Below are 25,462 nucleotides of genomic sequence, written 5' to 3'. Positions count from 1 at the left end.
CACGGTTGACATGGGTTGCGAGTCGCCTGGTCCTCTGTTCTCTTGATCCATTTTCCTTGAGACTAAAATCTTAGTTAACAAATGTGGAGCGGTTTCCTAAAGGCCAGGTTTTTTCAAGGAGGTTTCCGTTGCTTGGAGCCTTTCTAATTCATTTTTGCTAAAACCAGAAGTCTACTGCCTTTCCTCCAGGGTTTTTCCTTGGTCATAATTGCACCCTCATGCTGAAACTCCTCCTCCTTCGGGGCCCATTACTGCCCCGTTAGCACAGTGCTGGAATGGGGGGGGGGGGTAGTTAGTTTCCCCCCTCCACATTGTTGACTGTGGGGAGTAATTGCTGCCTGAGCGTGGGGCCTTCCCTCCCCCAGTCTGTTCTTCTCACCTGCTCTCACATTAGCCATCTTTGTGGTTCTCCCTCTTTTTATTTCCTTATCTTTAGGCTATAAAGCCAGGAAGACAGACCTATAGCCAAGCATTCAGATTTAAAAAGAGAGAGAGGGAGAGGAGAGGAATAAATAACAGACGTCATAGGAGGTACCTATCCTTCAAGGAACAAAACTGTTAATATCTAAGAAGTGGGGTAAAATGACTCAGTAAACTCTTAGTTTTCCTTTTTCTTCATCATTCCTTTGTTCTCTGGCCCTCATGTAGCAACACTAAGCACATCCATTAATTAATAACAGGCCCTGGAAGATGGAATCAGTGCAAAGTGTGGCTTAGAAGAGTTTTTGTTTTGTTTTATTGGGGGGCGGTTGTGGAGGAGTTGAGGTGCGTTACTCAGAAGCTCACCTCTTAGGGAGTGGTATCCTTCTAGAGAAAACCTTTTTGGATCTATTTGCAGATCCAGAATATGTGGATCTGCCCTTGCATGATCTTAAAAGCCAAACGACAGAGGAGAACAACCTAGCTTTGCTCATCGGGCGGTTTCCATCAGTGTTCATCTTCTGTGCTCTCAGAAGAGAAGCCTGAACACCTGACCTATCCATGCCCTTTGGTAAAGATAGAGACCTTTTCATTTTCCCTTCACAAGTCTTTGCCACTCTCTGACTGAAAAGAGAAAAACTTGCATTGCTGACATCTCTCAATGCACAGGTATCGATGAATGAAAGATGTTAGAAAATATCAGACCTTTTATTCGATCAAACGGGTACATTGACTTGGTTCACCCCAGAGTGACCCATGACACGTTGGGTTCCTACAACTGCCCCCCACCCCTCAAAAAAAAAAAAAGCCATACATACACCCCCCCCTTTACAGATGCCTTAGTGATAGAGTTCACAGCTACTCTCAGGTTATAAACAAAGAAAGGGGTGGAGGTGTATCTCAGATCTCAGTTTAGGAGAAGAATGCGTAATAGGCTGAGGTTTAAATAGTTGCATGGTGCCGATGTTGGTATGGTTCTTCCTGGCTGTCATTGTGAAACCTACCCTGCAGTTGTGGAACACCCTCTACGCACATTGCGTCTTAGGGAGTGGGGTACATCTTGGTGTTTTCTCCTGCTCCCCCAATGCAAAGTTGGAGTCATCTACTTTCCTAGAAGACCTTAGCAGAAATAACAGTAGTGTTTCTGCGTACTGGATGCCTCCTGTATGCCTGCCCGTGCATTAGATAAAGATTCTCTCATCTTTATAGCTAATAGTTGCCAGGAGCCGTGTCCTACAGACGGGATCCTGAGGTGCAGAGATTGAAGAGCCTATGTAATCATCCAGCCTGTACAAGGCCAGACAGGGATCTGAACCTGGTCTGTCTCATGCCAGAGCACACGCCTTTTCCACTGGACCACATGACCTGAAACACTGGCTCTGCCTGTTCCACAGGCCCCTTGGTTGGGAGGCTTCCTTCTCCCCTCTGTGGATGTTCCATGTCCCGGAAGGGGAGGGAAGTGCCTGAGAAAGGAATGTTCATGCATCCGTTAAAATAGGTGTCATAGCCTCTTGTCTCCCCTTCGTATTCACAAATGTTCACTTCTTTCTTTCTCTCTTTTTTTTATTCTTCCTCGGGATGATGACTGACAGGTTAATATATGTCTAACTACATGTCTCAGAAATCAAAAGGAAGGTGCTGTCAGAATCGCTTGTCAGAAAATGAGATTAGGCGCACTTGTCATTTGCTGAGGATTGCAGTCTTTCAGAGATAAGGTTTCATTTAATGAGGGTAAAAAGCCTCCTTTAAAAAAAAAGAAGAGGGAGTGAGGGTGGGGTAGAGGAGAAGGAGTGATGATTCTTTTTTCTGGTGTCAGCCAAGTGTTTTATCACCTAACGTGATCCTGGGGCACCTGGTAGCCACTGATAATGGCAGCCTGGCCCTCTCCACCTCCTCCGCCCCGAGCCCCTTCAGAAGCGGCTGCTGTGACCTGTTTTTACCTCTCTTTGGAAGCTGAAGCTCCTTCTCCTGTGGGAAAGGGGAGCAAAGCATGTACTGTAGATTTAAAAGCAGGCTCAAGAAAGCATGCGGTATAAAGGAAATGTATAGTCACATTTCCCAACAAACTATAAAGAATCCACCGTAGATTTCAGTGAGATATGGAGCTTGTCTGACAAGTGAAGGGTAACTAATGAAGAACAGAGCTGGATCCCACTGCAACCAATTGTGTTTTGTTATGGAAAATATTTACCAAGTTTTTTTGTTTTTTTTTTTTTTGCGTTTGTTGAGTCTCTTAAAAGTGACATAGTAAGAGCTCCCCGTATGTGACTTGATACACCTCCTGAGCCCCACGATTCAGATTGGCAATCTCTATCCGGTTCTTAAGCTGCTCACCACCCCCATCTCCCCACCCCCCCCAACCCCCGCCAAGTCACGGAAGCAGCCTCTGAAATGAACAACCTGACTACGGGAAAGGCCTATGCAAAGCAGGAAACCCACACTCAAGTCCCTGCCAGTTCTCTACCCCCAAACTTAGTGGTGTAAAACGGCAAAGCCCTTTTATGCTCCCAGATTCAGCGCGTCAGGAATTTGGACAGGACCCGCCAGGAGTGGCTTGTCTCTGCTCCACAGTGTCTGGGTGGCTTGAATAGCTGGGGATGAGAATCATCCAGGGATGTCTTCACTCACCCATCCGGATGCGGATGACTCAGGCGAGCTGCGCTGGGCTGGTCCACCCATCGGGGGCACCTGCACAGGCTCTGCCCACGTGGCCAGGCCTTTCTACAGAATGGCAGCTGGGAGGGGTCTCCTGAGAGGACACTTCCAGAATGTGAGCATCCAGGAGATGGAGGGCAGAAGCCACAGAAAAGGGATGGAGACCCCACCTCTTGATGGGAGAGTGTCCAAGGATGTGTAGCCATGTTTTAAAACTCCCGTAATGCTATCACGGTTTCTTTCTCCTTGTGCTTTCCTTTACTTCTCGTGGACAAAATCGTCTATGAATGTAAAGTATTATATGACATTTGGATAGTTTACTACTGATTTGGCATAAATGACTCCTCCTTAACAAAAAAAATATATATATATGGAATATATATAGAAAAGCACATATATACATATGTGTGTCTGTATCCCTGGGCAGGGATGCAGGGATACATATATACGTGGAGGAAGAGTGAGTGCGCGAGAGCACGTTAAATTGCGCTCGGTATTTTGAAGGGTGATGGGCCAGATTCCTGCCCTCCTCTCCAGACAGCTGAAAACAGACTCGTGGCCTAAATGTGCACTTTTCTATTTCTATACAGTCCTTCTCTATTACGTTTCTCAAAAACAGTCTGTACTTAACTGCCTCTATTTTCTTACCACTTCATTTAGTTATTAACTTTTTTAAAATTTTATTTATTTATTTATTTATGGCTGTGTTGGGTCTTCGTTTCTGTGCGCGGGCTTTCTCTAGCTGCGGCGAGCGGGGGCCACTCTTCATCGCGGTGCGCGGGCCTCTCACTATCGCGGCCTCTCTTGTTGCGGAGCACAGGCTCCAGACGCCCAGGCTCAGTAGTTGTGGCTCACGGGCCTAGTTGCTCCACGGCACGTGGGATCCTCCCAGACTAGGGCTCGAACCCGTGTCCCCTGCATTGGCAGGCAGACTCTCAACCACTGCGCCACCAGGGAAGCCCTACTTATTAACTTTTAATATGTAATCCAGCTTCTGTTTCATTCCCCTGCAATTTTCTTGGTGTCCACCAGCGACCTCCTCAGATACCAATCTAGCTGTCTTTCCTCAGTCCTTGTCCTCCAAGATCTCTAAAGCACTGGCCATTTTTGAGTCCCGCCCCCCTTACTGGAAATCTTGCCCTTCCTTGGTTCTCTAGTGATACTTTCTTGAGTCCCCCTTTTCGCCTGCTCCCTCCCTGACCCAGGAAGCACGGATGCTGTCTGCCTCTTGTCCTTGGTTCTGTTTCTTCCCACCCCACAGTTTGCTCTTGGCCGTCACATTCCCTCATCTCTTTGTGGAGGACACCCTCCCCTCATCTGTGATTCTGAGCCCCCTCCCCCCTTGTGTTCCAGTCCCAAATTTCTGACCACTGCTGGGCTGTTCTCACCGTATCTTAGATTCATCTTGTCCAAAGCAGTTTCTTTATAGTTCCCTGCAAGCACCCGCCGTGTCCGTGTTCCTCGCTGTAGCTAGTTCCCCAGGCTGGAAACCTCAGCATCTCCCCCCTTTGCCTTGCTTCCTTGCCTCTTCAGTACTTTTTCCCACCCACCTTCACCTCGTTTCACCGCCTTCTCCTGTTGGGCGAAGCTCTTTCCCGCAGGTCACTTTTCTTGATGCCTCCTTAGGCATGTATTTGTCTACTCTCCTCTCCTAAATTGTAAGCTCCCCAAGGCAAATAACATGTTCTTTTTTTTTTTTTTTTTGGCACATCATTCATACTCAGTAAAAGTCGTTATTGAATGGATGGACTTTAGTATACTGTCAAAAAATTAATCATACTGTACACCACAAACTATTAGAGTTAAGGAAAGGTTTTGATGGGATTAAGAGGCTAACATAGCCATAGGTATGTCAAGATCTTGCCTTGCCCATTAGCTGTCCTTCAAAGTGATACCTAAAGGAACAAGACATGTGAGGAACAGTAATAACAGAATTAATCATCGCTACCTCTGTTGAGGGCTGGGTGCTGTTCTAGCTAATTTAATCCTCAACCGCTCTGAGACAGGGACAGTATACTTTCCATGCTATAGATGAAGAAACAATGACAGGAAAAGTCAAATACCACTTTATTTTTAGTGGGGTGAATCCCTCGTACCCCAAACAATCCTCTGTGCAGTCTGTGTTAGAGAAGGTAACGCCTTAGGCTCCCAGCAGAAGTAGGTTTCTCCTTTTCCCTTAGCCCAGTTTACCACTGATTGACCACCAAGCCCAGAGCAACTTCCAGGGGTGCCCGGCTGAGCTTAGTCATCACAAGTCCTGGAGGCAGAAAGAAGAACCAAGCGTGTGCAGACCTCTAACACACGTGGCTTTCAACGCACAGGGACAGTGTGCACTGGTAAACACGGCCCTGTCCGCTTTAGGTGCTACATTGAATGCTAACCGCTCGGGTTAGCACCCGTGAGGAAAGCACTAGAAGGAAAGTGGCGAGAGTTTGCCTTTCCCCCAGTCAAACACTAAACAAGTAAATAGCAAACAGATATTCCATGGTGTGTGTGTGTCTTAATACAGTTCAAGAGTAGCCAGAGGTAAAGTAGCTGTGGTAACATGTTACCAATCAGGGAATATAAATGAAGGGGCTTGGGTATTATTCATACCATCCTTTCATCTTTCTTATAAGTTTGAAGTTTTTCAAAACAGAAAGTCAGGAACTATTTTAAAAGAGAGCTTAAAAAAAAAAAAAGAGTAATTCCAAAGGTGGGAGTCAACAATAAATACACAGGGAAGTGGTCTAAAGCCAGGAATTTTTTGGTCCATCAAGTGGGAAGTACCAGGAAAGAAGGAATGACGTAGAATCGGAGACATATGGTGCTTCTTAGGGGGAGTGCTCGGGCTGCCCAAGAGGCTAATTCAAAACTAAATTTTATCCCTGGATCCCACAGCCCTTAATGTGACCCAAACTTTCCATTACCAAATTCTGAGGATTTAAATCCTGATATTGTGTGCCTGAATCTGGAATCTGTCTCATCAGTTAAAGATCCATCCTATTGAGGCCACATGTGTCTGTGCAAGAAGTTCTTTTCAAGCCAAACTTTCATGTTAAAAAAAAAAAAAAATTCCTGAGAGGAAATACATGTGGTCCTCTTCCCCTTCGAGCCCAGTTCAGGCTATTTATTGTTTTATTTGATTGTTGAGAAGTCAGAAATGATTAAATTGGTTCCCAATGTGGTCTGCACATTGCCTTGGCTCAGAACAGCCTGAGGAAGACAAAGGCCAGCTTCCACTTGTGCAGTGTTCTGACGTGTGTGTGTGTAAGGGGTGGTTAAGGAGAGGGTGTGTGTGTGTGGGGGGGGGGTTCCTTTCTTTCTGAAGTCCTTTCCCTGTAGATTTCAGATTAAAGAGAGCATGATGACACATTAACCCTTTTGGTTTTGCTTTTAAAACACAAAGCTGACAAATGTGTTTAATGAGCACGTGGTACCAAGTGACAGAGGCACAGAGCTGGAGAGGCTCACTTGTGCCTTGATTGTTTTGATGAGAAAGTTAAATGGTACTTACCAGTTGGAAGGATGAAATGTAAAGCATAGCATACTTCTGACATCTCACTGATCTATCAGGAAATTCCAAGAGAGTGGGACGCCCCAGAAAAGGTATGTCAAACAGTGTGCCCTCCTTAGAAATTAATAACGGAACCTCTAAGAAAATGGAAAGAGGAAAATATTCTTTGCTGGCACAGATACTGTTCTCTGTTTATAATCTAGATATTAGATCAAGTACAATCACAAGATCTTATATATGGAAAAGAGCAAGAGAGAGATGATTCATCGCAACCTGTATGCATTTTAATGGTGAACAGAAGTTTCAGTGACTTACCCAAAGCCGAAACTAGGTGCCACGGGCCTGTTCTAACACCCAGGTCTCCTGACTTTGCTAATTCGGTACAGTATTTTTTGACACCTAACCTCCTGTAATGGTCTGCAATAGCCCTGCAACCAGTTTTTAAAACTCACCAGTGGGACTTCCCTTGGTGGCGCAGTGGTTAAGAATCCTCCTGCCAACGCAGGGGACGCGGGTTCGAGCCCTGGTCCGGGAAGATCCCACATGCCGCGGAGCAACTAAGCCCGTGCGCCACAACTGCTGAGCCTGCGCTCTAGAGCCTGTGAGCCACAACTACTGAGCCCACGTGCCACAACTACTGAAGCCCGTGCTCTGCAACAAGAGAAGCCACCGCAATGAGAAGCCCGCACACCGCAACAGAGTAGCCCCTGCTCGCTGCAACTAGAGAAAGCCCGCGTGCAGCAACGAAGACCCAACGCAGCCATAAATAAATAAATAAATAAATTGATTTTAAAAAAACTCACCAGAGCCTGCTGCCAATGACGGTCAGCTAATTTCTGTAATCCTCGTATAGGCTAGTTATTTGTAATCGTTTTCCTGGCCTTATGTTGTATCTTTAAACCCACCAGTCATTTCATAAATACATGTTGTCAGCTCTAAGTGAGCACTAGTAACAGAGAGAAAATCCATCCATCACCACTAGTGGGAATGAAAAAACAACCCAGAGCACACAGCCTGGTTGAATGTTGTTTGCAGTTTGATCTTTGTATAAGAAGGACATCATAAATTTAAGTAAAAGCTACCAGCCAACAACTGTAATTTTATCAACCTCCCCCTCTCCAAGAAAACTCATCGCTAGGAAAATAAATTGCATTCTTTACCAGCAGCACAAAGGAAAGTCTTGTTACTTATAGGCGAGTGGCTATTTGAAAGCCTGGCTACAATTTTCCTGTTTTGCTAACACTTGTAATTAAATCCGTCAACTCCCTCTAAGATTCTGTGTAAATACCAGATGCTCACTACATTTTTTTTTCTCCTGGAGAATACGAAAAGTTGTACGCTAACAGTAGACTAACTTCTAAGGAGGCACAAACCTGGGTAAAAGCAGGCCCCTGAAGGACCACCCTCGCCGTCCACCCAGGCCCCATCCCCATCTCTTGCCTTGGCGGAGATGTTAACACCCCTGCCCTGGGTCAGGAGCAGATGGCTGGGGGTGGGGCGTGGCGGATGCAGGACCCAGACGGCGGGCGGGCGGGAGGCAAGTGGGGAAGGAGGGGGCCGTGCCTCTCGCTCCCCCGCAGGCCTGCAGCCTGCTTTTCATGTGCTGTGAGTGCGGCCCCGCCAGCTGTCACTTGGATTCATGCAGTTGATCATACAGGGATCAGAGGAGGACGTTTGGGATGGCTCTGGGCAAATCCACCCTTTCTACCAGGGGTGAGAACATGCTCCCGTAGCACCTGTATTCCTCAGGGGGCTCAGGCACATAGGATCTTTTTTCCCCCCTTTCCCTATACGAAGAAGTGTAACTTTTGGTCCCAGAGGTGATGGCATTTCAGCAGTAGGAAAAGCAACCCCCCTTGGGTTTTCCAGAATTAAATGGAGTTGCTTAGAGTTGTCATTGCCTCAGGAGAAAGCTGAGAGGGTGTTAAATGAATCATGAAAGAGAATCAACGTACCTGCTGGTATTTAAGTTTGAGTGTGTGGAGTGTGGGTGTCTTGGCGTTTGTGATGCAAAACCCGGGAAAGGGTTCTCCCCCTCCCCCTACCAACTCTGTCCTAGCAGATTCACTCTGCTTTGCGGGAATTTACTTAAAAAACATTTAGCACTCCTGAAAATATTAGCAAAGTATTCATATTATATATATGGGCAACCCCCAACCCTCCTTACTTAAAACCCATTCCTGGCTTTGGGTTTTTCCCCCACTAGTTTTGATGGGTGGGTTGCCACACAGGGGGTTTGCTTCATCACCGAAGGTTTGAGGTGGACCTCTGAGACCCCCTTGAATGTGTGAGCGGTGTGGAAGGAGCGAGGATTGGAAGCGCGGAGCCCGTGTGCCACGCCACCTCAGCTACTTTCAGTTTCTATTTGAAACCGAAATCACAGCAGAGCTGTCAGATGGCAGCTGTGCATTTGGTGGAAATGAGAATTCCAGATTTTATGCTAATTCGGTTTCAGGTTCCTTTGAACCTGCAGTTTCATGAGGCTGTGCTTAAAACTGCAATCTGTTTTAGATAAAAGCAGGGATTACTAAAGACTTTTTAGTTTTGCAAACATTCGCAGCCTCCAAAAGGAGAGGGGGATTTCAGATTTATTCTTTCATTAACATTGTCATGTTAAGTTTTCTTCTACTTTATCAAATAGAAAACTTTTCCTTATTTTGGCAGTGATTTTTCTTACTTCAGGATTTTTCGGTTGCCGTTATTTATCTCTATTTTAGTAGTGTTCTTTCTCTAACTTCAGGGTCCTTGTCATTCCCTTGCAGAGGCTGGAAAGCAAAGGTGGTGCTCATGTCATATGTCTCATCCTGGCATGTGTTCATCTTCCTTTTTCTGAATGTTGGCGCTGACTTAGATGGTTGTGTCCATTACCAATTGCTTTGTAACAAACTACAAATTTAATAGCTTAAAACACAACAGTTTTACTTATTTGCTAACGATTTTGCAGTTTGGGCAGGGCTCTTCAAAGACAGTTTCTCTCTGTTGCACATGGCATCAACTAAGGCAAGCTCAACTGGGGCTGGAGGAGCCACTTCCAAGAGGCTTATTCCCAGGGCTGGCAAGTTGTTGCTGGCTATTGGCTGGGAACTCAGCTAAGTCTTTGGTCCCATGGCTTTAATTCTCCTCCATGTGTGCTTGCTTGGGCTTCCTCACCACATGGTGTCTGCATTCCAAGAGGATGGAAGCAGAAGCTGCTTAACACCTGAAGAAGTTCTCCTTAATACCTGAACAAGCTCGGAAGGTCCAGAACACCACTTCCTCCACATTTTACTGTTCAAAACAGTTACAGGTCCAGCCCAGATTCCAGGGTAGAGGGCTTAAGCTCCACCTTCCCATGGGAGAGTAGCCTGCACGTATAGAATTACCGCAGGCCACATTGAGAGAGTAGCAACCTCAGTGGTCGATGTAGTATTTTAATTAGTAATCAATTTTCAAGAGAATTTAAATGTGCTCTGTTGTTAGCCTTATGATGATGGGTTTCTATATTCCATGAAAAGCTAAACTGGTGGCAATTTGTGGAAAGGACTTTACAGTTTATTTTTGAAACAATGTCTTCCTTCTCTTCTGTTTTAGTTGGCAGAGATATGGTCATTCACTCATTGACTCGTTGATCTGACACTGTTTATTGACCACATGTAAGGCATGAGAGTACACTCCAGATGTTTAGGGGAGTGACGATGGTGGGGTGGGATGTGTGCGTAAGGGCACAGTCGTGGCCCTCAAGGGATTGAATCTTTGCTCTCCAAAACTGTGTCTTATTCCCACTGAGGACATTTGTGCCCCTAAAGGAATAACAGTGTCCAGAGGTGAACCAAGGAACAGGTAATGCCTGTCAGACATTGTCTTGGATATATTTCCCTAAGGAAACCTTCCAGATAAGCTGTAGTTTGGAGCAGAAGAAGAAATTGCTGGTTTAATTAATTTGCAGCAAAGGTCTGTAAATGGAGACTGTACAGGACCAGAGAGGAGAGGAGTTCGCAGGTCTTCGCAGGCCTGCAGGCTTGCCCTCACCCTATGTAACTGCAGTGAATGATCCTAGCAACTGGCGTTTGTATGGCAGTTGACCGTTGGCAAAGTACGCTCGTTTGATGGATAGAGCCACAGAGACAGAGGCTATTGGAGTGGCCATGTTCGAGTTTCCCACCCCATTTTGACAGTGTGGAAGGGACAGGGAGGAAAACTGAGACCCGAACAAGGGTGAAAAATTAGAAATATTGGTCAATATGAATGCTTTCAGGAAAGCTAAGCCAAGGGGATTCTTTGACATCCTAGCTGCCCACCTGGTACCCCAGCAACTGTATGATTCACCAAAACAGTAGAAGCAAATGTTTCGCTCTTACCCAACAAGAATTTCTGCAAGTAAATATTTGGACCATCAGGATACTCTACAATGAAGCTAAAATGAAAGCACAAAGCTTTGTTAGGTCCATGTACATAAGTATAGATGGAGGAAAGAAATTTCCAGTATGCTAGAGATTATTAATACTTTCAGGTAACGTGTTTCCAGGAAAAGAGAGCAAACCCCTTGAGAGAAGGTTGGAGGGAAAGAAGTGCTGACACGGGATTGGCCACCATTTCACGTGTTCCTTTCACAAATGACCTTAATGTGGGATGTAAGTAATCGTTCAAACTTCAAAACCTATTCAGGTAAACTACTCACATATCCTAGTAGTATTCACACAGCCCAAACAGCTTTACCATGACCCTCTGGATCTTGAAACCTCTCTAGATTTTAGATATCAGAATTTATTTTGACTTAGATCTAGAACTGGCATTTCAGCATTGGGGGTATGTGGAATCCAGGTTTGGCCAACCGAGTAAGAAATCAAGATCCACCAGTAGTGTGGACTGTAGACCCCGGTACAGTGGAGAAGGGGCCGGATGTACCTGCTAGATCTCTGCTATCATCCTGACTCCTTCACTTCCAAAGGGTGTACTTACACACTGTGTATCAGTTGCCTCATCTGAAATACGGAGGAGAATAGCAATTTCTCTGTTTACCTCACAGGGTTGATGTCAGAGCAGATGACATAATTACTGTAAACATTTTTGAAAAATATACGTTACATAGGCAAGTATGGCAGCACCTCACGAGAGGCTGAATCTTAGAAGCAGTAAGTGGTATCATAGTATATAATTTACGGCCTCTGTCTTTTCCTGGTCTTGGAGTCACTAGTTCGTTGGTTGGTTTCTCCCTCCCTTTCATTTCAAGGCCCTAAAACGAAGATTAGAATCATATTTTGAGCCTGACCCAGGCCTAGTATAGCAACAGTCTTTCCCTGGGACTAACTGAAGCTAGAAATGAGGATCCTCACAGAGACACAGAAAAACAGTTTCCCACTAGTGCAAAACTTAACTGAAATTATAAGTGTACCTGGTGCGACTTTAATGGTAAAAATGGTTGGAGAGGCCACATGAGGTCCTATCTCGATATCCGTGTGAATCATTCGTGTCCATGTGCGGAGGATCTCTCAAGGGCCCCTGTCTCTCCCTGGAACTGTTAAAAATTTGGGGGAGCTGACTCAGTCCAAAGTGGTTCAGATGCCTCTTGCAGAGAGAATTGGGAAACATGGTTGGTTCCCCAGCAACCCCCGTTTTCTGCAGCAGCTTTTCTAACAGGCCACTTAGTGCACCTGCTGACACACAGACAGCTGCGCCCCTACCGGTGACCACAGGGACTGCCTTCCCTGGTGGGCCCCTCTCCTATAGCTCGTAATTCACATATGGGGGCTGTGACAGCCCCTGTGTCCTGAGTGAGCCCCAGCCCCGTCTCCCCCGACTCGGTCCTCCCTTCCCTCAGCCTACAGCCCATCCGTCCACTAGAGATGACTGTCAAGTCCACCTTTGACATTGCACCATAAAGGACCTTTTTTACTTTCCCCCTAGAAGAGTAGGTGCTTGACCACCTGAATTTTTGAAACTAAGAGGGGCCACTGTCAGCCAGTCTTCCCAAAACTAAGAATACCTACTCCTCGATGGCTTGTAGCCAAGGAAGACAAGGTATTGCTCCAGATGCTGTCACACAGTAATTCATTCACCCCTCACAGCAGTTGCTGTAATACTAGTAAGTGCTGTTACTGCCCTGTTTTACAGATGAGGAAACTGAGGCACAGAGAGATGGAGCAATCTGTCCACAGTCACAAAGCTAATAGGCGGTAGTGGAGGAGGAGCCAGGAGTTGAACCCAGCAGTTCCATCATCAGTAGCTATGCTTTTTTTTTTCTTTAATTTATTTATTTAGTTAGTTAGTTTTGGCTGTGTTGGGTCTTCGTTTTTGTGCTAGGGCTCTCTCTAGTTGCGGCGAGTGGGGGACACTCTTCATTGCGGTGCGCGGGCCTCTCACTATCGCGGCCTCTCTTGTTGCGGAGCACAGGCCCCAGACGCGCAGGCTCAGTAGTTGTGGCTCACGGGCCTAGTTGCTCCGCAGCATGTGGGATCTTCCCAGACCAGGGCTCCGAACCCACGTCCCCTGCATTGGCAGGCAGATTCTCAACCACTGTGCCACCAGGGAAGCCCAGTAGCTATGCTTCTAACCACCAGACCAACTACCTCTCAGTTGCCCCCAAACAGAGAAATGTCTGGCTCCAGTTTACAGGCCCTCCTAACCAGTCTTCCTTGTATATAAAAAGCACAACAACAAGTTGCATCGTGTTTCGTTACTTAATGTTTTCAACAACACTCTACAAGGGTTGAATTCTATTACTGGCTCCATTTTACAGATGAGGAAAATGAGGCTTAGGAAAAGTTAAGTAACAACTCAAGATGAACCAGCTATCTTGATCGAGACTGGATTCAAGCCTACTTCCTTCTAATGTCTAGCCCACACCCCTAACCACCGGGCCAGGGACCATGAATTATAAAATCCAGTAAGCGGCAAAGACAGCTAAAGGAAATGCCTCACCAAAAGCATCTTCCTTTCAACTTAACGCTTTACTTTCCTCGCTGTATCATCTTCATTGACTTATTTACACATTTTCTTCTACCCATCCTTTTAGTTCATGCAGACATTTTGTACACAATTTCTCATTTTAATTACCTCTGGTCCCCCTACCCCACCCCCATTTCTGTGCGAATATAGTGAGAGGAGCCAGGTATTGGAGATTCAAGCAGGTAACTAGGGCAGGGTGAGTACCTGTCCTCAGGGAGCGTGGACTCCGTAGCGAATGCAGGTCTCTAGACCCCAAATCACAAACACCCATCAGTGCTGAATGGTCTGATGGAGGAGGGAACCAAGCCCAGGTGGGCACCAGGGGGGCACGGCCCTGTCATCCTGCTCTTGTGCACTTCTGTGAAAAAGTAAGATGCCATTGAAAAGTAAGATGCCAGATGTGACACGAGCAGAGATTGAATGCGTTTTTATTTTTCATTGCCTTTCTTTGTGGGATTGTCAGATTCTGAATATTAATACTTTAATGTTGATTTGGTAAGAGATATTTTATGGTTTTTTATACTTTTTTCCCCTTTGTAGTTTATAGTACACTGTGAAGTTTGAAAGTAAAATTCTTTTCCTTGACTTCTACCCTTGGAAAATATTTATGCCCCCCTGCACCTCAGTCGTATGCATCACAAACTAACCCAGTTCAGTTTATTTACTTCTCTCTTGTTGCAGCCCCGTGATCAATTGTAGCAACACAGGCACACAATGGTAGAGGCCTTTGCTTTACAGCAGTAAGAGCGTGAGCTATTGCAGTCTCCTTTCAGAGTGATAAGTAATGAGCCTGCCATTTAAAGATGGCCTGAGCAGAGGGGTTTAAGCCCACCTAGGGTTGACTACCGTACATCACTAGAGGAGGAGATCACGATCTCTAGTGCAAAATGAATTGGCCTGCACGGGCGAAATCCCTGCGACCCCAAAAGAGTTTTCATGTCCTGGGCTGGACAGCATGGAAGGTCGAAGGTCAGGAATTCGCAGAGGTGGGAAACAGGACAAGCTTGGCGCTGGGGAGTTTCCTGCTTCCTGGGGGCGAGTAACCTGTTGACTTAGTTCTCCACACGAGGCTCTTGGTCACCTGCCATGGGTAGGGAGCCCCAGGTGCCACAGTCAAACTGCAGGTCCCTCTGGGCTTCTCAGCAGTTGTCTTCTGCCCCGAGTCTCCCTCCACTTCATCAGGTGCCCAAACACTTGTCAGGCTCCCGCAGCTTCAGCAGAAGAACGGGAGAACCTCAGCCAGCCAGCCATTCTCTCTCATCAAGCATCTTCTGAGGTAGGCCTCCTAGTACCGTGCGGGATACACCGCACATAAACACTTCCCAAGATGTGAATTATATCCGCAAGAAGCCAGGTAGGTTCAGAAAGAAGGTCTATCACAAGCTCGCATTAAATCCTCACAGATAGATGAGAAAGTGCTGGACTCTGTCTCCAGACACACGTCTGTTCCTTATACCTCTGCCGTGGCTGTGGCGTGAATAGAGGTGCAAAGACACTGTCCTTATATGGTTGAATTCAAAACCAAATTGAGGTAGTGGGTATCCCACACCAAGAAAAGGAACAAGAACCAAAACACGCTTCTGCACCAGTAAGAAACCATTTGTATGGTTCTAGATAAAACTGTGGGCTTGTTTAAATGGGAAATTACAGTTTAGCATGTCAAAATGACATAATTGGGATGCCTGCTATTTTATGTTTTAAGAAATTGAAGCCCTCACCATTAGGAGGTGGATCACGTCTTAAAGCCTTTCAAACTCTGATAACGTTTTGCTTGATTCATGATTGGACTTTATAATCTGTTAAGAAGATCCACATTATTCCGGTTCCTCCCGCCTTATTATGTGACCCAGGCTATGCAATATTCAATATCCAGGTTCGGACCTTGTCTGGAGGAACTGTTGGCAGTAATGCCTGTGTGAAGGTGGGGTTCTCTACTCTAGTACAGGTGGTGCAAACCACTGTCACCACTTCTGGGGATCGGTGTCACTTTTGATGCTCATGTGGTTATTTTCATCATCACTGTGGTGATCTGCATTGAGGGAATTCCGTAGAAGGCATGGCCATGGACATTGCAGCCATACCAGAACATACTCTTATTTGTTGGTCTCCGCGGTAATCACAGTAAGAGTGTCATCTTTAATCATTGTAGCCAACACGTATATCCCGCTTACTAAGCGCTGGGGGGCTGTTACTGACAACAGCCCTATAAAGTGTAGTTACTGTTGTCACCTCATTTTACAGATGAGGAAACTGAGGTGGGAGAGGGAAGAGATTTGCCCAAGGTCTCCTGGCTCAGAAATGACAGGGCCATGATGGCAACCAGATGCTGGCTCTTAACCTCTCCCAAAAGAACAAATAGAAACATATTTTCAAAGCTTAAAAAGCTATAGAATTTGAAAAGATCCTCTAGGAGACATAGAAGTAAGCCAGGTGGGGTGACATCTTTCCCAAGGCTAGTTGGGAGACAGAACTCATGTGTTATTACTCCCCTTTCCTGGTCTTTTCAAACTACATAATTTAACATAGAAAAACTGGAGGAAATTTTTTGTGAAGACTTCCTCTTCCTTTAAACCACCCCAAGAATCACCCAGCATGTGTTCTTTTAGGGAGTACCTGAAGTTTGTTATATTTATGAGGGAGAACACCTCGAAATTAATAAACTTTTTCTATGTAAGGTACTCGACAAGACCAGAACTTATACGAAATATTTTACCAAAAAATGTTTAGTCTCAGTCTGGTAATTAGTGATACAAATTGAATCAAATTTCATATTTTAAGCTTTAAAACTGCCATTTTAGATTGATTTAGAAGAACTTCCATTAGTTTTTTTTTTTTTAATTTATTTATTTGTTTTTATTTTTGGCTGCATTGGGTCTTCATTGCTGTGTGCAGGCCCTCCCTAGTTGCGTTGAGTGCGGGCTACTCTTCGTTGTGGTGCGCGGGCCTCTCATTGTGGTGGCCTCTCTTGTTGCGGAGCACGACGGGCTCTGGGTGCATGGGCTCAGTAATTGTGCCTCGCGGGCTCTAGAGCGCAGGCTCAGTAGTTGTGGCACACGGGCTTTGTTGCTCCACAGCATGTGGGATCTTCCTGGGCCAGGGCTCGAACCCGTGACCTCTGCGTTGGCAGGCGGATTCTCAACCACTGAGTCACCAGGGAAGCCCCTTCCATTAGTTTTTAAACCTAGTTTATCTTTATCTTTAGATATATTTTGAGAATTGAGGAAGAAGTCTCCATATTTTAATTTAGCTTTTTAAAAAAATTCAGCTAGTTAATCATAGAGTTGCCTAAGATCTTTGGTCATATGTTAAAAATTGTCGGGAGTTCCCTGGTTGCCTCGTGGTTAGGATTCCAGGCTTTCGCTGCCGTGGCCCGGGTTCAGTTCCTGGTCGGGGAACTGAGATCCTGCAAGCCAGATGGCGTGGCCAAGGGAAAAAAAAATTCCTTCTGAAATAATTGCTCTAACACTGGAAAGACCATTGAATCCATATTCTTACTACCTGCTTCGTTAGGGCCTCCCCTTTGTAAGACTTGCCCTTCTTAGATCTGGTTCAGAGGCTGAAGGTGACAGTAAGAAGCCATTAGTGATTAGTATGTTAAACCTTCTAAATATAACAGACACAGTGGCTGCCAGCCTTTGACTTTGTAATCTGTAGATTAAAATTCCAATAAAGGGAAGCTAAGTTTCTCAAGGAAAAAAAAAAAAAAAAACATAACAAGTCTAGATTCTTGCAAGTCAGATCTCTGACCAGGCTCCAGTCACCGAGTGTATGGATGATCTTTTTTTTCTTTCTGACTTCTTTCTACTTCTGATGCTGTCCTGTAGCTTCTCCCTTCCAGTTTTGACACTGCTTCCTTCCCTGCCAGAAAGGAGGGGGAATAGAGCAACTTGGAACCCAATCAGAATGGACTCATTTGTGTGTCTGGTGAGAGGCTGAGAAATGAAGCAAAGTGGTGGTGGGCACTGTGGCAGGGTGAAGGGTGCTGGAGGGGTACAGGGGGGCTGAATATGGATGCAGTGGTGCAGAGGCCAAGTCTGTGGCTTCTCTAGAGGCTCAGCTCTTGGCGGTTCTGCATTCCTCCCGATTACAGATAATCACGATACAGAGACACATGCAGATCTCTCCCAGACTTTCATCTGAGGTCTAATCCCTGATAATCAGAGATGACAGTCTAATGCAAGGCGTGGCAAGCGTCAGCAATGCTGCTTGATGACAGCACTTTAGAGGCCTAAGCGGTGGTTCGAGTTGGTCAGCTAAGTTGCCCATGCTTTTGTGCGTCTCAGTTTACCCTGTAGAGGACCTGGTAGGAGCTCTGGCAATTTCTTCCCAGTAATATTGATTTCTATTAGCGAACAAGATAAGAAAACTGTCCCATTTTGGTTGCTCCAAAAGAAACAACATTTAAAATGTCTTTTCTTGAAAATTTAATGTTTGCCTTTGAGCTATCTTGGTATTGTAGAAACAGCTTCAGAATGAATGCTCCCTGGCTCAAGGGCTTTGGCTGGTTTTTGAGACATCTTGTAAGCAATTGGAAAATCCAGCTTCAAACTCACACCTTCTGAGGCACCTTTTCTTCTGATTTCTCTTTTCTTCTGATTTACCCAGGGAGTCAAGTTAGAGAAAAATCTCTTTTACCTAATCTTTAAAAAGAATTTTTTTTAGAAACCCCACATAGAGCTACCATTTGGGATGGGGTGGGGTGTTGTGAAGCTAGAGAGGGAGAGCCTCTTATTTCCAAAATTAATTGTATTTGGAAGTTAAAGGGAAAAAATTATGCCATACAGCAAGCACCTACTTTTTTCCCCTTGAGAGGTTTTTCAAGAGTGCCATGAAATCAAACAGTGATGGATGTTCATCTTCAAAGAGGTGAGGAATGGACATTATTGCTTGAAACCAGTCTCCATGTCATTTGTATGTGGTGTACATCTCTCCCAGCCCTGTCCCTTTCCTCTCTTCCCAGCTGCGCTCCAGGTCACAGTGGCACTGAAGGGAAATCAGGAGCTCTCACCCACCCCAGTGTGCCTGTTCTACCCTAGAACCCTCCCAGTTGCAACCTAGGCCTTGCTTGCCTTTTTGCCTTGTGCTGGGACAATCTCAGCAACTTTTCCTGTGCACCAAGGAGAGACCCTGCCAAGCTGCAGGTGTGGAATAAAAACTCCAGGTGTTTGTAGAGGGTCTCCTCACCCCCATGTATGGCCTGGTACTCTTGCAGGGCCTCTGTGGTTGGGACAGTGACAAAGGAGGCCAGAATTCTGACCAGGGGCCCACCAGACTGGACAGATGGGAGATTTGGTGCTCTGGTGGGAGTGTTTTGCTCAGGGGAACCCACCAGGGGCCAAGTTTGTGGTCATTCAGCCCCCTCCTTCCAGGCGCTACACTGGGCGCCAGAGAACACAATGATGATAAATGTTAGGATGATAATAATTGCTGCGCATTTAGTGAGGCTGTGGCATTGCTTTAATCCTTTCCCTACATCTGATGGTGGCAACCAGCTCCACTTTTGTTGATGTGAGGTGTATAAATGTCAGTGGATTTGAAGACTAAGGGGAGGCGGGATTTGTAAACGGCCAGTTCATGCACTGTTATCCTTGAGACCTAACCAAACTGCATTCAGCTTTTGATCAGGTGCGGATAAGGTTAGATTAAGACCTTTTTTTTTCTAATACTAGACTCTGACCACCCCACTCCATTTTCAACAATGTACTTATTACTCTTGGATTGAGCACCTACTATGTGCCAGGCGGTTTGCATAAATACATCACTTTCTCATTGAGCCCTCACAGCCGTCCAGAGAGCCTGCTCTGTGCAGATGTGACCGGCCTAGTGGCGACTCAACCCCAGCCCGCGGGCCTAGTGGCCTTTCCCTGCCGCGGCGCAGCACTGGAAGCGACGACCGCGGGGAGGGTGCAGAGCGTTGCAGTTCCCGCCGCGCCCGCCCGCCGAGAAGGCGGCCGTGGGGAACTAGGGCCCGAGCCGCGGGGGGAACGACAGCTGTCGAAGTTGCGCCCGGGGACTGCGCCCCCGCGGGGCCGACCCGGCGCCGGGGCCGAGAGAAGGGGCGGTGAGGGGCGGGGCGCGCGGGGCGGGACGGAGGAGGGGCGGCGGCACCGGCGGCTCGGGCTCCGCGCGCCGAGGAAGTCCCGCTCCGAGAGCTGCGAGCGTCTGGAGGAGGCGCGCTCGGCTTAGTCCGGGAGCGAAGTCCGGCGCGAGGGCCCCCTGTGCCGCCGCCGCCCCCTCCCGCCACCCGTCCAGCCAGGGAGCCCGCGGCGCCGGCGCCGGCCGCCGATGGAGTTCACTTGAGCGGCGAGCCGGCGGGAGAGGCAGGCGCCCGCGAGCGGAGCGCGGGCCGGAGCCGAGCCAGCCCCGGGCGCTTTCCGCCGGCCCTCGAGCTCCGGCCGGGAGGCGCCTCCGACCCCGCGCAGCCCGCCCGGCGCCCCGGACGCTGCAGCGCCGCCCGCGCCGCGCGCCGGCGAGATCGGCCCCGAATAAAGACTCCCGGAGCGTCTCCAGCGCCGCGGCGGCGGCGGCGGCGGCGGCTGGACCGGGACCCGTCGGCCCGCGGTGTTGCTGGAGAGGCGGGAGCGGCAGTCGGGGAGCCCCAGGCGGCCGCCGGGGAGAAGCCGCCGCCGCTGCGCGCCCTCCTCCTCCTCCTCCCTCTCCCTCCTCCCCTCCGCACATGGTCTCCTTTGTCCTGTCGCCGCCGCCGCCGCCTCGCTCTTAGCTCTGCGCGCCGCGGCCGCGGCTAAGGGCCGCTCCTCTTCGCCTCGCCCGCCCGCCGGCCCGCCCGGGACGCCCCTCGAGTCCCTGCCGTGCCCGGCCGGCCCCGCGCGCCTCAGGAGCAGCCGGGAGTCAGCGGACGAGCGCGGGCCGGGCGCTCCCTCCCGGCCGCCCGCTGCCCGCCTGGCCTCGGCCGCGCTGGATGTGTGCGCGGCGCTGGCGCTCGGCCGCCCCGGAGCTGGCGTTCGTACGGATTTGGTTCGCGTGCATCCGCTTTCAGACTTTCGCCTGGAAAGAAGGAGAGACTGGCGCGGACCGAGCCCGGTCGGAGTTGGGCGTTTTCTCCGTGTTTGGCTGGTTTTCCCCCTGGTCTCTGACGATCCCCCATCGTGAGCCTTGCTCAGGAACCAAACCATGAACTTGGGGCTGACAGGACCGCTTAACCCTTTGCTATCAGGTAATGCAGCCCTGGGGGCGCGGCTCCCTCGCTCGCCTCCCGCGGTCGAAAGGGAGGCGGCGGGTCGGGGGTCTTTTGTTGCGGCGGCCGGGCCGGCGGGCAGGGGTGGCAGGGGCGGGTCTGGCGCGCCCGAGCACCCCGCCGCCACCCATCCCTCCTCCCTCCTGCCGGCCCGGCCGCCCTCTCTCCTTCCGCGGCCCGGTCGCCCGCCTTTGTACTTTCCACTCCTGGCCAGCCGGGCTCGGGCGGGGAGCGGCGGCGCGGGCGGCCGGAGCTGTGCGGTCGTGCCCGGGGACCGGAGCTGCCCCGGCGCCACCCGCCCCGAGGGGCTCCGCCTGCCTCCGGCTGGGGCCGCGGCCTGCGCCCGCTCGGGCTGGAGACCCTGGCGCTGCGCTCGCTGCCGCTTCCCGGGGTACCGCTTCCCCACGCCGAGGTCGGGATCCTGGCCCGCACGCGGTGCCAAGGGAAGCGAAAGGAGATCTGGGCTCGGGATCGCGACAGCTGGGGAAAGAACTCGCGCTTAAGTTTCGAGGAGGTTTCTCTTTTCTTGTTGGAAAGCCCCTCCTCGCGCGGGTGCAGAGGGCCGTGCCCGGGATCCGCGGCCGAAGGGAATTAAGGTGGACCTCGAACCCGAGCGGCCGCGCGTCTCGCTCCTGTCTGCTCGGAAGGCTTTTCTTCGTTTCCTCATTCTCTGTGTTCCTTTCTTCAGTCTGTTTGACTTATTTAACTTTTCTTTAAACATCAACTACGGTGTCTAGTAATTTTTTAGTATTTTTTAAAAAATCTGCTTCTACCTCCCCCCGAAATAAAAAGCAGCCAAAAGAGAGCTCTGTTTTTTTCTAATATTTTTAGGTGCAGCCACTTCACGCCCTCATCCTCCAAAACCGAGTGAGGGGGATGAAGTGAAATGGCGAGCAAAATCTAAAGATCTTTTAGTATGTAAAGGTGCCCCCGTATTAAGAAAGGAGAGAAGGAAAAGCTGTGCTCACCGGCTAACCCTTGGCTCACCACGTTTTCCATTAGTCGTCCCTGATTTAAAAAAAAAAAATCAGCCAGGAAAATGGTCCAGGTAATATAAGGAATTTCACACTTTTCCCTAAAAAACAATGACAAAGAAAACACCCCAAAGATTAAGATCCAAGAAGCCACAAATTTGTACAAATGCTTTAAAGCACAAGTTGAATTTGAAAGTTCATCGAGAAAAAGCAAAGAATTTCCTTGTAGTTCCTGCTTAAGACTTTGGCTGAGAAGCTCTTTTCTGACTTTTCAGGACAGTGGCCAGCCATAGTTGTAACCACCTGGATGGGAGAAAAAGGGATCCAGATCATTTTATGATTAGCCTAAGTCCCACTGCTGTCATTTTCTTTTGGGTGTTTTTCCATGGAGACCTTTTTGAGGACCCCCGCCCCCCTTCCCCTTCCCAGTTACAAAACGGCTTTGTGACATGTATCAGAAAATTAAAGGGCTGGAAAAGCTTTTATTGGAGAGCATTACTCCTAAGTCACTCTGAATATCCTGTCAGACTCATTTCCTTAATAACTTACCGGTTGGCATCGTATAATCACATCCTCTAAGTTCGCTTCAAACATAAGGATCACTTAACTGGCTACTTGAGAATATGGTGTGGAGCCCAGTGGAGCTGACAAGGGTGGCACAGGAGGGTGTGCAAGACAGCCAGAAGGCCTCTTCACCTACAGCTTCTGTCCAGTTTGATCTCTCTCTCTCTCCCCCTCTAACACACACACATACCCCAAGTGCAAATAAAAGCTGGATCAAGAACCTTTTCCTCTCCTTACCCATGCTTTTTGCATTGACGGTACAGTACTTTGTTTCTATAGTGCTTTGGGCCAGTTAGGCTCATTTTAATAGGTAGTCCCCAAATCTGCAGGGGTTCTTTCAATTTGGTAGAATGAATTAACTAACAGCCCCCCCCCCTTTTTTTTTCCTTTTAAAAATATCAACTGTAGTTTAAGCCATGAATTTACCGTAGCCATTCCAGTTTGAACTAAGAGACGCTTTTTCATCAAGGAATGGTGAAATGCTCTTATCTCCAAGTTTTTAGCTGGGAAACTCGTGTTCCTAGACATCTCACTTAATATTACAATATAACAACACTATTCCTGTAATTTTTGCTTCTATAACTCAATATTCTTGATTTGTTTAATTCATATCTTGTTTCCCCCTCCATGCAACACTTTTTTGGTGATTTATTTTTATGAAAAGCTACTGTAATATGCAGTTTTATTTAATTATGTTTAAAATGTCAAGAAGGCCCTCAGCATATTTTTTATTCATGCAAAATAAAAGGAAACATCTATCAAGGATTTGTTTTATTTTAAACTGCTTATGTATAAACGTATAGAGTTCAACACTTGTTTTGCACATACTATACATTCATTTTTTTCTTGATCTATTAATCTTTGGAATCACGCTTACAGTAGGCAGATTAGAATTAAAATAAAGGGGAAAATAGTCATAACAATATTTTATGTCTTTCTGTATCACTTGCATTGAGAACTAGAACTTGTTCCCCAGATAACACTCGGGAATATCTCATCTTTATCAACATAACACAAAAAGACTAAATTGAATATCTTCTTTGTCCCCAAAAGCCAGCTCCAGAGTCTGAATATGTTGTATTTCAGATTCCCCCGCACGCTATTTCTTATATTTCTTCTAGATTTATTCACCGTTCTCTGCTTCGCTTTGTCAAAACATGCATTTCTGTGCATAAAGTGTGAAGACCGGTGATTTCTTACAAGGGTTGGGTAGCAAGAAGAGCATAAATATAATATAGCCATTATAACTTTAAATGCATGTACATCATCAAATTACTGTATAATGGAGCTGCTTAATTTTTAAGTTTATTTTTTAATTTTTCAAGTTCTAGAAATACAGTGCTTCTGAAACATTATAGCATTTTTCTCCAAACAGACTTCATGTTGATTTTCCAGAACATTAGTGTATAATTTAAATTGCCTGTATTCTTGCTGTTTAAACAGGCTTATTTCACGTTCCTGGAGCCACTGTAATAATTAGCAGACGTGATTTCTAGAAAATGGAAAGGAAATAATGCTGATGGTGTGTATAGTGTCGGGTTGCTGGGCAGGTCGGCTGGCTTTCATTTCAACACCAAGGTCGTCCTGGTTACCACAGGGGGCAGGGATCTTGGGGTCATCAGATAAATCTTTAAAAATGAATTTCAGGGAGTGCTGGTTGACACTTTTTAGTGAGGAGAAGCTTAGCGTTAAATAATAGGCATTTCTAGTTTGTGAGAGAAAATTGAAAAATATGGCATGTCTGCAAATACAAAAAAAGTACTGTTTCCAAAATAATGATCTGTCAATGAAATTGCAAAATCATTATGCGAATGAGCTGAATTGCTTTGTGTATCATCTCATAGAAATATGTTTTGCACAGATAATATGTCTAATAAGGACATGTTGTTAAAATCAGATTTTTTTCTTCCCTCAGCAAATAGCTGCACTGCAGGTCTGGCTCACGCAGTCAACCAGCACCACCTTATGGAGGATTGGGGGAAATTGCCACTTTCCTTTTTAGGCTTTTCTAAAACGTAGTAAAATTGATTTAAAATAATCGTAATGATGATGGTGATGACAAAATTAATGACAGTAGTAATGCTTTCTTTCCTCTTCTTGTGTTGCAGGCCTCAGATGCCAGCTCTGAAAAACTCTTCAATACTGTTATTGTAAACAAAGGTAAGACTCCTTAAATCCGAGCAATAGCTTATTTTTCTATTTGCTCCGTTGTTGGGATGAAAGCATAAAGGACAGTGGTCATTCCCTTTTCATTCTGGAGCTACGGTTCATGATTTGTATTTTTGCTTGAGACAGAATCTGTGTGCTTTTGTGATGCATCCAAAAACAGTTTATTTTAAAAGAGTACATTGAATCCTTACTTAAATTGATTTGACTAAGAAATTACTACTGTCTGTGCGACTTTCATTTAATGTAGGAAGTGGTAATGGAGAATAATAGTTCTCAAGATGCCTTAACTTTCTTACGTATCAACTACCCAGCAGTTGGAGAACGATAAATCGCTGATTTGTACTGCAGACTCTAATAATCAGTGCATGCTTAGTATTCACAGCATTATGGTCATAAACCAAGCCTTACTCTGCTGTGGGCTTTCTGTAAAATTAATAAACCATCAAGAGGGCAAAATTTAAATACGTGCCATCCCATTACTTTCTTCCAAACTGCGATATAGAGTAAGAGAGACTAATGATATAGCAATACATAAAGGGGAAACTTATCTTAAATCACTGCCAATAGGTTTCTGGGCAGTTTTCATTTGTAGCAGTATTGTTGGAAATAATGAAATTTAAGGGAGCTTCTAATCACGGGCTTTACAATGGTGTATACTTTGAAAGGTACAAATCATAGAAATTATTTGATCTCTTTCTCTCCGCTGTAGAACCTGTTGTAGGTGCTTGCGCGGTAATTGCTAAATACAGAATGTACGCGTCCTGTCGTGGTCTCGTTCTGTATTACATGGAAGATACTTGGTAGCTTGAACAGGGTTGGGCCTTTATGAAGTGAAACATGAAACCACCTTGGCATTCTATAGTTGCCTTGGCTAGCATTTTTGCTAGCTGGTTAGTCACACATGTTTCCAAGTGCAGTTATTTTGAGCTCCCAGATTATTTTAGAACTTGAACCGACTGCAGCTTTAAATAGTACATTATGTTTAGAGTTCCCTTTAGGTGTACATGCTTATGTGATTGCTGTTACTCCCAGAATTATTGTCATATTGAATTTTATCTCTTTTAT

At 46.8% G+C, this 25,462-nt stretch overlaps 1 protein-coding gene across 2 annotated transcripts in view; it reads left to right on the top strand.

Moving 5' to 3' along the window:
• Window positions 1–25,462, top strand: part of AUTS2 (activator of transcription and developmental regulator AUTS2) — a 1,118,812-nt gene that overhangs the window by 1,010,542 nt on the left and 82,808 nt on the right. For both annotated transcript variants that reach the window (XM_068565582.1, XM_068565581.1), the window contains exon 6: window positions 24,337–24,388. In XM_068565582.1, the coding sequence (XP_068421683.1) occupies window positions 24,337–24,388 (52 nt within the window). The remainder of the gene's footprint in view (window positions 1–24,336; window positions 24,389–25,462) is intronic.

Source organism: Eschrichtius robustus, chromosome 16, assembly GCF_028021215.1.
Source record: "Eschrichtius robustus isolate mEscRob2 chromosome 16, mEscRob2.pri, whole genome shotgun sequence".
NCBI classification, from domain to species: domain Eukaryota; kingdom Metazoa; phylum Chordata; class Mammalia; order Artiodactyla; family Eschrichtiidae; genus Eschrichtius; species Eschrichtius robustus.
The sequence above is the reverse complement of the archived record's forward strand: the minus strand, read 5'-3'. Positions and strand labels throughout refer to the sequence as shown.